Source organism: Hakea prostrata, chromosome 3 (genome assembly GCF_041222555.1).
Source record: "Hakea prostrata isolate BN-2017 chromosome 3, UWA_Hpros_2, whole genome shotgun sequence".
NCBI lineage: Eukaryota > Viridiplantae > Streptophyta > Magnoliopsida > Proteales > Proteaceae > Hakea > Hakea prostrata.
The window spans coordinates 50547295-50562793 of NC_142602.1; the positions used below are offsets into that span (position 1 = coordinate 50547295).

The window sequence follows — 15499 nt, forward strand, 5'->3', positions numbered from 1 at the left end:
TCATTGTTGGAGTCGTTATGATAATGCGTATCAAGCAGAAGGGATTCCAAGGGCTTTAACTGCTATGCGTTTGAATACTCTTCAAGATCCTGGGTGGCTTCCTGACTCTGGTGCTACTGATCATGTCATTACTACACCAGGTACTCTTTGTAATACACAATTTTTTTCTTGGTAATTCCAGTTTAATGGTTGGTAATGGAGCATTTCTACTGATCACTCATATTGGAGATAGTACAGTGTCTGGTTTGCCTTTGAAGGATGTTTTGGTTGTACCTTCTATTCAGAAAATTTTGGTTTTGATTGCAAAACTAACTCATGATACTGGATGCTTTGTGGAATTTACTGCATCAGGTTTTTGTGTTAAGGATCCTGTGAATCAGAAGGTCCTGGCATCGGGGAGTAGCAGAAATGGTTTGTATGTTTTTGATGGATCTACTAGTACCTGTGTTACTGGTAACATCTCTGAATCTTCTTCTTGTCAAGTTATGTTTTCCTCAAAGAATATTGCTGGTTCTAAGGAATTATGGCACCAACATCTTGGTCATCCATATTCTAGAGTTACTTCCTATCTTCATTCAACTGGTCTTATTAAAGTTACTGCTAAAAACAAAAGTTTGTGTCATGGGTGTCAGTCTAGCAAGAGTGCTCATCTGCCTTATACCTCTTCTTTTACCCGTGCTTTGATTCCCTTAGAACGTGTTCATTGTGATCTATGGGGAAAGGCTCCCATTGCTAGTGTTCAACGGTTTCGTTATTATTGTTTGTTTGTGGATGATTATTCAAGATTTACTTGGTTATATCCACTTCGGAAGAAATCTGAATTCTTTTCTTGTTTTCTTCGGTTTCAAGCCTTGGTTGAGCGTCAGTTTGGTTCAAAAATCAAGGTTTTTCAGAGTGATTGTGGAGGAGAGTTTGTTCTCACTGCTTTTCAAGCACATTTAGCCTCTCAGGGTATCATTCATCATTTTTCTTGTCCCCACACTCCTTCTCAAAATAGTATTGTGGAACGTAAACACCGTTATCTTGTTGAATTGGGACTAGCTTTAATGTTTCATGCCTCAGTTCCATTGCGCTATTGGGTTGAGGCTTTTCTAACTTCAGTTTCAGAGAGCGAGAGTTCAATTCAATTCAGTCAAGATCAACTCAGATCAATCCAAATTTGTCTAGTTCGGTGTTAGATTCACGGTCTGAAGATCATGACAAAATCTACACCAACAACTGTCCTTGGAACTTTGTCGGCTATTCTTCTTCTTCCTTCTTCTCTCTCTCTCTCTCTCTCTATCTCTCTCTCTCACCTAAGATTTTCTAATAACCCACCACCGTTCCATTGTTGGAGACTCCCTCTCTGAATAATCGTCTCACAAAGAGTCTATACCCTTGCATAGGTAGAGATTCTTCCAGCAGGAGACGATAGTGAGTGATTTCTGCAGGGAGCTAGTGGTGGCTGGTGTTTTTGGATAGACAAAGTGTAGGTAGAAGATAAGTCATGTGACTTCTTTCTCCTAAGGCTGGGTATGAAAGGGTAATTTATTCATGACACCCTCCATATGGGCAAAATGGTCATTTCAATTGTAAAATTAACAGATTGAGTAACACTGGATAACGAGTAATATTTGTTTTTGATGAAAATGGGTTACCAGTAATATTTCCCACTTAAAGAGGAAGGGGAGAGACCAAAGTTTCACTACTACTTAAAGTTAGTAGTAGTAAAAACCTCATTTTAAAGAATTCACATTCCCAAAAGCTACCAAATAAGTAAAAATAAAGTTAATACGTGATATGGAGAGTTTATGATCCGATCGGGTTTATACCTGGTCCGACCCTCGACCCCGGTCGAGATGGAGAGAACCGACTCGCTCCCGAGCTAACCGGATCCAGAAGATGGCTTGCTGAAGAAGAAAGCTTATTCGGCCGCAAGCGTGCCCTAATCCTACTTATGGATTAGGGTAATCACCCTAATGATGGCAGACTCGAATTGACGGCTGTGGATAATCATTATTGAAGGGATAAACATCGTATAACCTAAAGGTTATCTCAGGAGTCCTCTACTAGCCCAAACGAGTAGAAGTCTATTGCTCAACGGATCTCACTGATAAGATCCAGCGACTACCCGAAGAAGGCTCAAGTGCATCCAACGAAGGAGATTCTGGGAAACCCAGCCCTAACCTTGACCCGGAAACCTTGTTATTTGTAGGTCCGATGACCCGAAGTAAAGTAAGAAGTCAGCTTTGGGCCATCCCGAGAGGACTTGGTGTCGGCTTTGAATCCATGAAGGTGATGATGAGGTTCTATTTATGGAAACAGAATCCTGATGAAGATCTAATTAGTTGATGGACTTGGAGTGATCTCTATCTTGGTTTGAAGGCATTTCTACCTACTAGGTAAGTCACTTGACTTGTGTGCAAAACCTCTTTAGGTTTGGATTTGATCCGGGCCTTCAATTCCCTGTTTGGCCTGTTGCGCATTGGTCGGGCGGGCCGTCGACCAATCCACTCAACCAATGGGTGCTGTCTTTGGCAATTAGGTTGATTCTTGCTCTATTTAAGTCTAACCTCGAGTCCACTCGTATTGCTGCCTCCAAACCCTCCGGAACGAACCAAAGACCTCTGCAAGTCACTCTCTCATCCTTGGAGTTTCTTCGGATCTTCGTCGGAACTCTTCTTGCATCAAAAGGTATGTCTACTCTCTCTTCTCTCCTCCATCTTTGTTCTCCTGAGTTGAGACAGAGAAGAGATGCTGCATCCTCTTCAAACATCTCCGAACATGTTCTCATGATCATCCTAAGGATTTAAGGCTAGAACAATGGTCTTAACCATGATCATTGCAAGCTTTGAAGGATTCATGATCAAACCATGATTTAATCTCGTAATTCCTAATCGAATTCGATCTCTTTGGATCTTCTCATTGATCATGTTAGTGGTTAATGGTTGTGCTTTCTATGATCCATAATCCATAGAATTCTAGTTGTCTCTTCTACCTTACTATGTGTTCTCATGATGCATGATAGTACATATATGGTAGGTTTATTTCCTATTTAGATTTATGCTCTAAGCCTATTCCATGAAGACCTATGCATGTCATGTTTCATACCAAAGCAATGATCCATCCTCCTATTGTTCTTGTCCTTGTTTCTATTTCAAAATTCATCAAGATCCATGTTTGATTTATTTATGGTAACTTTGTTTCCTAATTTGGATCTTGATACCTTGATTTGATTGGTGTTTGAGGTCCCCTATATGCTAGAATACTACCGATGTAGTCTACCCCTTGATTAGTACCCTTTGAACCACCAAATTGGATTCATATCTCAAAACTCGATATAACACACGCATGTGACCGATTGGTCGACCGGACCACTCGACCAATCCACTCGACCAATGAGTACAACAACCCAGAATGGTCTTCGGATGTTTGCATATCGTAGGGATTTTCCTAATATGTTGTATATACTTGTTAGGACCTCTCTCAAGTTTGCCAAGATCTACTTGATTTCTTAGGATTTTTGCGAGTTATAAAAGGTAAGGATGGTTATTTCCTTAATTACATAGATAGCATGAATCTAGTTTCTATATTTGAATATCATTAATATGTTCTTAAATTAGATTCTTACAATGATATACTACCGTTGCATAACTTTGATTACGGTAGCATTACTTATTCATATTGAATTGATCATGTATGATTTACACCAATGTTATACAAATGATTGTAAATATTGATCTTCCATATATGGAGTTACCATATATGTGATGATATGAATTGATGCATGTGTATGCTTACGTATGGTTTGGAAAGGAGAGGTGTCCTGACACGCCTTGGACTACTACGGGAATATTATGGGATGTTCCGGAGATGCCCTCTGGACACCTTCCTAAACTGTTGGATGACAAATAGGATTGTCTAGTAGTGTTTGGCAGGATGTCGTATGCGACCCAATCGGAGGGGTATTGAGACCGAACGACCCGTGTAGCAATGGGGATCATGGGCGCTCAAGACCGGTAACCAACCCGTGAGAGGACAGAATCACATGGGGCCAATGTAGGGTTGCAATGGTAGACTGGGCCACCGCAAGACCGGTAACCAACCCGTGAAAGGACGTGAGAGCTTCCGACCAATGTGGATGATCGATAGGGTTGGGAGTCCGTAGTCGGGACATGAGGACTCTAGTGTGAAGGATACCGAAAGGATCGCGGGGACGAGGAATGAAGTATCCGGATCGACGATAACCAAGTAGAAGACTGCATTTGGCTAGGAACCACGACATGCGCAGACTTATACCAAATGGTGTGAGAGAGTGTGTGACAACCCCCCCAAGGTTTGTCCGAGGGATAAGGACCCAACCAATCGGTCGCGAGATATCTTAAATGGTTGGAGGAATCCAAGATATCTTAAATGGTTGAGGATGTGAGTGGACTTCCTAAAGAAGTATGGTGCTATGACTTAAAGCATTCCCCAAAGAGACCAGATACATAGAGTTAGAATCATTCATTCATGTTGTCTCATATCATATTGCAATGTGTCGGAATTCCATTATGTATATGATAACGCCGAGCTTAAACTCATTCCATTGTACAATGTTGTTAGACATCCTCAGTACGAAACTATGACGGTCCCAAAACCAACGAAGAGACATACTCCGGAAGGTGATTCGGTACCACAATACTCAAGATCCCACGGTGTAGCTCCGACGATGCTAGTCCGACCATTGAGTGGAAGCGCGTCAATGAGATCACACCACAAGGATGCGCACAAAGTGAGAATAAAGTTACCCAATGTACCCCGGGATTAGCTATCTAGATCGAGCTACCGGGGAAAGTGGATTTCCACTTTACATCAACACTCGAATATCATTATCGCAGATCCATCTATATTGAATCTATGATTTACCCCACTATGCATGATAGAGAGGGAGGGATCACCGAAGATCGGACAACCGTACAAGCCGGGAGGCAGATAAACACCAAAACCTCACACCAACAAGGTGGGGGATCGAAAAAAACTACCAGACCGAGTGAAACGAAACCAAATACCGCCATCAGATCACTTCCGTTTCTCACCTAGCGCCGTTGATTAAGTTCATAACCGACTTAGCCTTCGAGGTGGACTCGACCCAGCGGTCGGGCCACACGCTGTTGGACATCACCCGGAGATCCAAGGGTTGAGCAGATTTTGGACGCATCAATATGAAAATTACATATAGACCCCTAGATCTACAATCAATTACAGCTAATTACCCTAAAAAGAAATCAATTACAAATATTTTTTTTACTATTAGGTAATAAAGTTCAAGGGATGATATTAATTAAAGGTAGCAAATATAATTAATCGCAAATCTAGGCTGGGAGTTTATATGTAATTTACCCTTTAATACATTCTCCAACTTATATAGTTATACCAAAAAAAAAAAAAAAAGTGGAAGCTTCGTTTGAACGACTTCCTCAATGCCCAATTCGAAATGAAGGGCAACTCACGAGTGAACCATTTATAGCTAGTAGATTTTTATTTTTATTCTTATTTTGTCTTATTTTTTGTTTTTGAATATAAATTGTAGATCACGAGTCACAAATACTTATTTTTTTCGTAAAATTAAATACTTTTGGTGGGCCCACATGGTTAAAATAGAATTTTATTTAAAATAAAAACGAAAAAGAAAGAACATTAAAATCTTTTCAGAGAGTTCAATCGAATGGGCTGGAAGAAAAGATATTCTGATTGTCGGATATACTGGAGAAGAAGATATGAGAGACGTAAGTGATGAGATACGGATACACTGGAGAAGAAGATGAAGAAGTAAAAACCCAGAACAAGATATTCTTCTCTTCTGGAACCCAGAAGATTTAGATTTGGTTAGAATTAACTTTGGAATTTTTGAATTTTCATCCAAAATAGCTTTTAAACCATCACGGAATATCTGTGAACCCATTGATTCCTCCCTGATTTCTCACCTTTTTTAACTTACAGTCGTCTCTATAATAATATTCTTATTACATCCACATCAACTCATTCGTTTCCCTTTCTCTCTCTCTCTCTCCTTGATCTGTGTCTCTTTTTCTAATTTTTTGTTTTCTTCCATTTGATTTTCTATTTCTGGTTTTGACTTCGAATGATGACAAGTTCGACTTCATCACGGTTTAAAATTGATGAAAATGTTGGTGAAGAGCTTCATGTTCTTGCTGTAGATGATAGTATCATTGACAGGAGGCTTCTGGAGATGTTGCTCAAGAAGTCTGCTTGTAAAGGTGCCACTTTCATGATTTATATTCTTCTGTGTATTATGTACAGATGATAGATGAGAAGGGATCCTATTTTTGTCTGTCTTATATCTCTCTGTCAGAAAGGACCTCTGTTAGTCTCCTTATAGAGAGGGGAGTCACATTTGAATTTAATTTCTTGTGGAACCTTCACTCTTTTTTATTTAAAGATAATAAAACCTCGCCCTAAACATAAGTTGATTGAGGTTTCTTTGTCATGGATGTAGGCTACCACGTTAATTTGGGTTTTGTGTGAATGTTTCTTACAGTGACTATGGCAGAAAATGGGCAAACGGCACTGGAGTTTCTGGGTTTGGGTAGCAGTGATCAGAGTCATGCCTCTCCAATAATAAACACTGTAAGTTAATTTCTTTCTCTTCCTTTAGGAACTCAGATTCCTCGAAGCTCCAAATCTGATGGAATGCATTAAATCATGCATTTTAACATATCTGATGCTTTTTCTCTTGCTAAATCTATATTAATTCTTCATGCAGGGAGTGAAGGTAAACCTGGTTGTCACAGACTACAGTATGCCAGGAATGACTGGCTACGATCTGCTAAAAAAAATTAAGGTTAGTAATCCTTACTGTTTATCACTTCGTTTCTCTCTTAACAGAAGTGAAGCTCACTTTGTTGGATACACTAATTAATATCTGCGAGCAGGAATCATCAACCATGAAGGAGGTTCCAGTAGTGATTGTATCTTCTGACAACATCCCAACTCGAATTAACAAGTAGTTCTCATTACCATTCATGTACTTCTGTTTCACATTCTAATTAATTTATTTTTTCGTTCTATTAATGTGTGAGTTTTGTAACTTTCTTCTGGATAGGTGCTTAGAGGAAGGCGCACAGGAGTTTATACTGAAACCACTTCAACAATCAGATGTAAAGAAACTGACAAGTCATATGATGAAACCCCAAGTAGGAATAGCTAGGTGAAAGATTAGTTATTTTTTTTTGGTGAAATAAAAGGTTTCATTAGAAAAGAAATTAGTGCTGGAAGCACTTACATATAGGGTCTATACTTAGACTAGATTGCGAGCCCGACGGCGCATACATGCATATTTCAAAAATAATTGGAGCACGGGTTTGGAGAATGCAGCATATTCATATGTTTGGTAGCGTTAGCCAGCTCCATTAGTGTTGTTAATTTGTCAAGGGGCCATCCATAGTGTTGTTAATTGCAAGGGGCCACTCGCTATAGATGGCCATGGCAAGAGCTGTGATTAGGTGGTGATTAGTCCATATTCATCAACTTGTCCCCCCTCGCAGCTCTTATCATTCCCCTGTATTGCATAAAGTGTGGTGCCAAAATCCCTTAGTCTCCTTTCCAAAATTGACGGCCGTAGATGTCCGTCTCTGCATATCCCAAAGCTCCACCCGACCCTAGTGTTGGTGAGATAGCCCCGCACATATCAAAATATTTATTAGTTTGGGGCAAATAACACACCAATTCTTCCATTCATCAGTTGACAACATGAAGTCATAATCAAGGTCACTCGGTGCCCTATTCTTTTGAAGCCAAATCCTTAATCCAGGATTGTATAATACCACACCGGATTCGGTGTTGTTGTTAAACAGCTTCTCATTTCTTCTCCAAATAAAGTAACAAGTAAATGAACACCGACAATACCCATCGCCTATCCTGTGCTCAATGTGTGGACATATCATGACAGAATGATCAACGATGAGTCGCGCGTCGACGCAACCAAGCGGCCAGAGCAGGATCGCCCCAATCACATGAAATAAAATGTGCCAATCGTCGGATTTCCGCATATACACACCGCATATGCCGACCAGGGCAAGTAGCCCGATCGGATCCCTCATAATACACGCCAAAAGAAAACAAAGGGTGAAGGTAGATCCACATTGGGTCCACCACGGCCAAGAAATAATCATGGTTTGAGAACCTGTTTAATATTCAAACGCCAACAAAAACCCAGGAGAAACGAGAAGACCACGAGTCTTCATGTTCCTCAAGGTGAATGGAATGGATTATAGTTGAAAGAGAGAGAGAGAGTTTGAGTAAGGCTCCCTGTGTTGATTTTGATGTTCGTCCACCATGCACCGAATATGTCTGGCCATCTGCTGAAGTCCTGATTTGTTGCTATCAGTTGTGCTTGGTGTTGTTGTTCCCATGGGTCGAACCAGAACGATGTGTTTTGTTCGTTTCCTATCCTCCTTTCCACCATCTTCCTCAGCTGTGGTAGAATGCTTGTAATGCTATTCCAAATCCAAGATCCCCTTTTCTTCCGAACCATTTAACCATGAAAAGAGGTGTATCAGTCAATAGAAGAAAGAACTTGCATATATAAGGATATCTAGTTATAATTGCTTTGAGTACTCATATAATTGTGTGGCTTGAATGTGATCAAATTGAGGAATGTGTTTAAATGGAATAAGTTGTTATCTTCAGTGTTACTTCTGACCAGCTAACCCTAAACCTAAACAAGAGATGGTGCAGTAAGGAGACCTCAACAAAAAATCATTAGGGTTTGGCTTTCCTGATCCCTAACTATATCCATTTGCACTTGGTTGGGCAATAGGTTGGGCTTGGCTCATCTTGGACAACCCAAGAAGTTGTGGATTAGGTTTGACAGTAATATTACGCTTGAGAAAAAGTAGTTGTTGCTCATGACCGGCCGGCGGTTGATACTATTTGACCGATATATCAATTGGTGCTCGGCTCATGCCTGTTGGAATAGTAGCTCTTGCCATCAGTTGGTATGTAGAAGTTGGCTGATTCACAATGCCATGGTGATACATATGGGGTGGCAAATGGGGTATTTCAGGGTCCCGGTCTTGAAATGGGATGAAATTCGTTATGTTGATCCAAAACTAGCTTGTGAGAAGGAAACACCAATTTGCAATGATGGTCATTGTTTTTTCACATTTCGGACGTTTTGGGCATTTTACTGTTTCCAGTGGCATTTTCATAATTTTGTATTTTTTTTCTTTTTTAGGGTTTCTTGGCACTATAAAATCATGTTTTGTATGTCTTTTGGAGGACAACTGAATATTGTTGTTTCTGAAGAAACTTTTGAGAGACAAAGTTTTCCATTTTTCTATCCATTCTTCTATTTGGCCTTATTTCTTTGTCATTTTGGCGTCACATGGGGTGCATGAGGAGCACTTGAGCTGCATCAACCAATAGGTACTTGTTGTTTGATGGAATCTTTGAGTAGTGATTACTCTTAGCTCTAGAGTATTGATAACTCCAGTTGATTTTATTGATGGAAGCTTAGATCAACTCCATTTTGCTTCACTTTCATCATGCCTCAAATGGTAAACTTAATTGAGAAGGATTGATATCCTTCTGAACGTGAGATTTACTTCTACAAAATTTGATGGGGGGAACAAAGTGGAATACCCATCGAGAACCACAAGCTTATCTTATCTTTAATTGGTTTTTTCTCACTTGAATGCTGCATGCAATGTCAGAATATTAATAAAATATTCTACATAAGATGGGTTTCATTGATTGTGTTACACTTTGATTTGGTTTCCCTATTGGTCTGATATGGGTAATATATAGTTACTAAAATTGTTTTATGGACTGGCTAGTGTGGGCCATTAGATCTTGATGGGCGATCTAACAAGTTTGCCTATATAAAGGATGCTAGGTCCTTCTTCTAAACCCTAATTTTTATCATAGGGGACGGGCGGGCGGTTGAGTCACCCAACCGGCTACTCAACCAGTCCATGTTTAGACCCCCATCCGGAGTCCGATTCCATTGATTTTCTGTGAAATTGCTCACAAATTCTAATTCGAAAATCTATGTTGTAGGTCTAAAGACCCAAAGTCAAGGTAGAAGACAGTTGTGGACCCTCTCTGTTGAACCCATTGGCTCTGACCTAGAACCAATGAAGATTGATAGTAAAGATCCCATTATGGAAACCTTGTTCAGTTTTGAGAGAAGATGTAGCCTGAATGATGATGGACTTGGGAAGTGGACTTTGAGTACACTATTGACACCTTCGGAAGGTCATATGAAGTCAAGTAAGACCCTTCATTATGTTGGTTGAGGACCCAAGTGGTGGTTTTGGCTTCTGGGAACCAAAATTCAGTAGTTTGACCTAAGGCATTGCCTTAGTCAATTGCTAATGTGAGATCCCACCTATTTCTAACCATGCTGTTGTACTAAATACATATATACCATATGCATTGTTCGATTTATTCTCTGCGTTGTACGAATTGCCTAGTTTTGTTTGGTAGAAGTTTACCCCAAAACTGAACTATTCTCTCCACGATTTCTTCGTGTGCCTTACATTCCCTTTGATATGAGGATGATCTTAAATCATTCCCATGACTGATCCTTCTATCCCTGCTGTTCTAGAGTGGATCTCCATACACTCTATAACCTTGTGAATTCTCCACATGATGATTTCGAAGAGAAATCAAGTGTGATCTTCATGATTTGTTATTCCTTCTAATTGTTTCAAGACTTCAAGCTTTTCATCTCCTATTCTTCAATCAAAGAATTGTAATCTCTCTTGTGTTGTATTGATCTACTCTTGCTATGATTTATTCTTTGAGATTGAGATTATGAAGTAGATGTTGCATCCTTGCAATATATTGATCCTTGCAACCATCTCTTCTACAATCTACTTTCATTCTTAAGTTTTATGATCTTCATATTAATCTTCGCCATGATCCTTGTGAAATCTTCATGAAGCCATGATCATACTTTCGATTTGATTTCAAAGCATGTCAGATATATTCCTTGTTTACTTACATAAGACTTATTGTTATTTGTTTTTCGTGGACTTTGGGTAAAGGAAGCCAAGATAATAGGAAAGTACCCCTGCCTTTTTAAAACCAAGCACTCTCCCAATTTTGAGGACGAAATTATTTTAAGGGGGGCGGAGAATGTGAAATCCAGCCCAAACCTAGCCAGGGCACCCTATCTGTTTTGGGTAAAGAAGGGTTTGTTTAAATGTTGACTTTGAAGTTGGACTGTGATTTCAGTTTTACTATCTTTGAAAATCATAGGAAGCCATGTCAGACCTTTCTCTTAGGGTTGATCCAATGTCCCAAAATGAGGGATGATGTCTTTGTGGGCCATCTCAGTAGAAGATATGGTGTTTGACCCAAATCCCATGGATATTGATGATGGTGTTTCCTTATGGAAACCTTAATTGATTTGGTATTGAACTACTCACTAGTGAAGAAGAACTTGGTTGATGGACCTAAAGCTTAGTTGGACCTGGTTTGAAGACATCCCTCCATACTAGGTAAGTAGTATGATGTGTTGAAAGAAGCCCATCCAAAAATATTGAAGTTAGGCCCATTAAATCCCTATTTTTGAACAAGCTGTCAGGCAGTGGCATTTTGGTAATTTTCTGTTTTTAAGGTTTTTAAAAGCTTTATTTCTTTTAATTTCGTGGTAAACATTCCCACTAGGTTTCTAACTCTCTAGAGAATGTGGAAAGGACCTTAGAACTTCCTCTTTGGCAACCAATCAATCAACAGGGTCAGTTTGGTCAGTTTGGTGAAATCCTAGTAATTCTTGGACACTGTGTGCTATTTAAAGAGGGGGAACTCCATGTTTTGCCAATCACAATTTGTTCTAAAGCTTTGGAGAACGTGGGAAGAGCCCTAGATTCTCTCCTTCGAAGCCAAGGAAGACCCTCAAGCATCTGTTCAGATTTCTTCATCAGTTTCTCTTCTAAAAGGTTAATATTCAATTCGCTTCTTCTTTAATTCATTCTTTCTTCTCTACTTCTGATATTCTGATTATGAGAAGGGTATTACACTGCTGTAATGACCTCTTCTCTAATTCTTTTAGCCCTAGAGTGAATCCCCCAATTCACTCTATGTTCTTGAAGCCATATGGCGATGATTCTTGAATTTGACTCCACCAAAATCTTGATGATACTTTCCCTGAATTTTCTACCTATCTTTATGATTGTGGGGAAGGTCTCATACAATTACCATGACCTTCCCTTGTGTCCTCATGATTGAGGAGTTGATCCTTGTTTTTCCTTGGACCATTGGAAACCAAAAGGGTAAGATTTTGAGGGGAAATTCTTGGGTAACTCTCATGAGAGGGTAACCAATTGGAAACCCTTCTATTTTTATTAATTCATTGGATCCTTCCCAAGACTTTCTTTATTATGAATTCTTTATCTTTATTCCCTAGGGTGAATCTTTATTCTCCCTAGTCTTCCCATGGGATATTAGGATTTCTTTCCTTTGAATTTATTTACATTCTTTTCTCTCATTGGTAGACCCTTCCTAATTCCATTCTTGATTTTGAAATACTAATGAGATGTTCCTTTATCTATCTTGAGTTGTTTTTGTGAGAGTTAATTATGGGTAACTCTCATGGGAGGTAACCAACTCTTATGAGAGGTAACCATATCTGAGACCCTAATGTTCTTTTATCTGTTGGAAACTTCCCAACACCTTTTTAGATTGTGCATTCTTTGTTTCTCTTTCCCTAGGGTGAATCTTGATTACCCCTAGCCTTGCCATGAGAGCCATCAGTTTTGTTCTGAATTTGCGCACCGAAGATGGGTGAATTAGTTGAAATACCTAATGAACTCCTGTGCTCAATCCGATTATATTTTCCGAAACTAGACTTCTTAATGGACTTCCAGGAGAAAACCCCACTCAATTTGATCCCATATAACCTTCCAAATCCCTGTCCGAAGTTGCTGAACTATGTCTGTCAAATCCTGCTTGCGCATCAAAGAAGATGAGCTTAGTTGGTGGACCTAATGAACTCCCATTCTTAATCTGAAAGTATCTCTGGAAACTATACTTCTTGATTTACTCGTAGAAGAAAACCTCACTCAATTTGACCTTGTATAGCCCTCCGAATCCCTGTTTGAACCTTGCTGTCCTGATTGGTCGATTCATTGGTCGATTGGACCAACAGACCAATCAATCGACCAATGGTGTCTGAATTTACCAATTTGGTCCTGTCTCTTCTATTTAAGTCTAATCTCGGGAATACTCTGCCTCCTCTGCCTCCTATGCCTCTGGAACGAGTTAGAACCCTAATCTAACCCATTCCCTTGCATTCTTTGGTGATTTCTCGCAAAGACTTGAAGAATTCTTCATCTTCCTACGGCAAAGGTATGTTTCACTCACTCTGTCTTCTATCTCTGATTTTTTTTCTTTTATTCTGTTCTTCATTGAGATCAGAAAGATGATGAAGCATTCTTGTAATCATCAATTCTCTGATCTCACCATATTCTTTAAGACTCATGATCATCATCATGATCTTAAACCCTCCCTGTTGAATTCTTGAAAACCTAACCCTAATTCTTTGAAACCATAACTTGTGTGATTGTCTGGAGAACTTTTGGTAACCTACCTTGTGAAAGGGAAATCCTTTTTGGGTGACCTTGTGTTAACCTAAAACTTAATCATCTATATTTTCCTGTTTTGATTTGTCTTTGTTCATTCTGATCTCACAATTATTTGTCCAGGGAGCCAAAAGGGTGAAACCCTAATTTTTCTTGGATTAAACCCAGGAACCCCCTTGTTGATCATGTTAACCCAATTATTATGTTTTCTTTAGTAGATCTGAATTCTTTCTTATCCTAGTTCATTATCTTTAATTTTTCTATTTTTCCCTCCTAACCTATGTTCAACCAAATTAGGTTAACCTCATGATTTCTAGGTTGTAACTTGAGAACTTGTTTTGATTTATGATTTGATATTCTCTATACCCTAGAATACTACCATGAGAATTCCCCTCTGATTTGTATCCTTTTGAACCATCGAATTCGGTTCTGGATTCTCAAAATTCGGATTCTTGCAGGCCACTGTCTGCATTGGTCGACTGGTCCAGCAGACCAATCAATCGACCAATGAGTACAACAACCTCAATCTTGGTCTATTTCGATTGATTTATGATCTTTTCCTTTATGCATCTTTCCTAACATGTTGTGTGCACTTGTTTAGGACTATCTTCTCAGGTTTTGTCAAGATCATACTTGATTCTTTAAGATTCCATTCAAGTTAGAAGGTAAGGACAGTTATCTCCTTAACTACATAGATTGCATACTCTCTGGTTTCTACTTTACGAAACTATGAGTTGTTTACTGTTTGTACACTTTATATTCTGATTTACTACTGTGAGAACATTAGCTCTTTATCATGTTTCTTTTATTACTTAGACTTATGTGAGATTGCTTATTACTATATTGTTTATGAATTGATCATGATCTTATATTCTCTTTTATATGATGAAGTGTTGACTGTGTATGTCATGACTGATCTGAATGTGTTTGTTTAAGTTTGGTTTGGGATTGGGGAGTATCCTTTTGATGCTTCTGTCCTTGGACATCGGAGGGAATAGTATGGGATGTTCTTCGAAGATGCCCATCGACGCTTTCCCGAATCAATGGTTGTCATACCTAGGGATGTCTAGCAGGGTTTGGCTAGGATACACCCCTGTTATATCAGACCCGATTCGGAAGGGTATTGAGACCGAACGACCCGTGGTAGAATTGGGGATTCACGGGCGCTCAAGACCGGTGAAATGATCCGTGAGAGGACGGGAATCACATTGTGGGGGCCATTTATTGGAGGGTTGCATATGGCTAGACTTGGGCTCATGGGCGCTCAAGACCAGTGAAATGATCCGTGAGGGGACATGAGAGCTTCCAGTTTACCATATGTGGATAACCAATAGGGTTGATGAGTCCGGTGAGTAATATCCGTGACTCTAGTGGAAAGGATGTCACATCCTCCCAGCCGGTACCCTATCTGGCATACCCGAGAGTGTGATCCACAGCCCGAAGATCAGGTATCGAGTAATCAACCTCCCACATAAACAATAACATAATCATGAACAATAAATAATAAAAGTGCGGAAGATAAACCATAGATCCAAATAAGAAAAGATGAATCATATATAACTCAGAGTACTGGATATAATCAGAGTGTCTAAATCAGATAAGTAAAGTGAGGCGAAATCCCACTCTACAACCAGCGGAAAAGTAGTTCTAAAAGAGAATAAGCAAGATAGAATCTAATCCCAATAGCAGGTACAATAGGTAACTAAATTGTTCTCAATCTTATAGACAACATCCCTATAAGTATAAATCTCATAAACAGCACAAGGGCGCTTCCACTCTATGGTCGGACTAAGCATCGTACGGAGCATAACCACCCGCGGAATCTTCAGTGTAATTGTTGTAACCGCAATCACCTTCCTGGAGATATGCCTCTTCTCCTTGCGCTTCTTCATACGGGCCGTCATGATATTCAGAACCTGTAGAATAGT

General features: G+C 39.5%; 1 protein-coding gene across 1 annotated transcript in view; it reads left to right on the forward strand.

Annotated features, from left to right (window-relative positions):
• Window positions 1–6106: 6106 nt before the first annotated feature.
• LOC149022418 (two-component response regulator ARR9-like) overlaps window positions 6107–15499 on the forward strand; it is a 40968-nt gene continuing 31575 nt past the window's right edge. Inside the window, exons 1-5 of the mRNA XM_089147620.1 lie at window positions 6107–6239; window positions 6521–6609; window positions 6746–6823; window positions 6915–6985; window positions 7085–7189. Coding sequence (XP_089003746.1) covers window positions 6107–6239; window positions 6521–6609; window positions 6746–6823; window positions 6915–6985; window positions 7085–7189 — 476 coding nt within the window. The remainder of the gene's footprint in view (window positions 6240–6520; window positions 6610–6745; window positions 6824–6914; window positions 6986–7084; window positions 7190–15499) is intronic.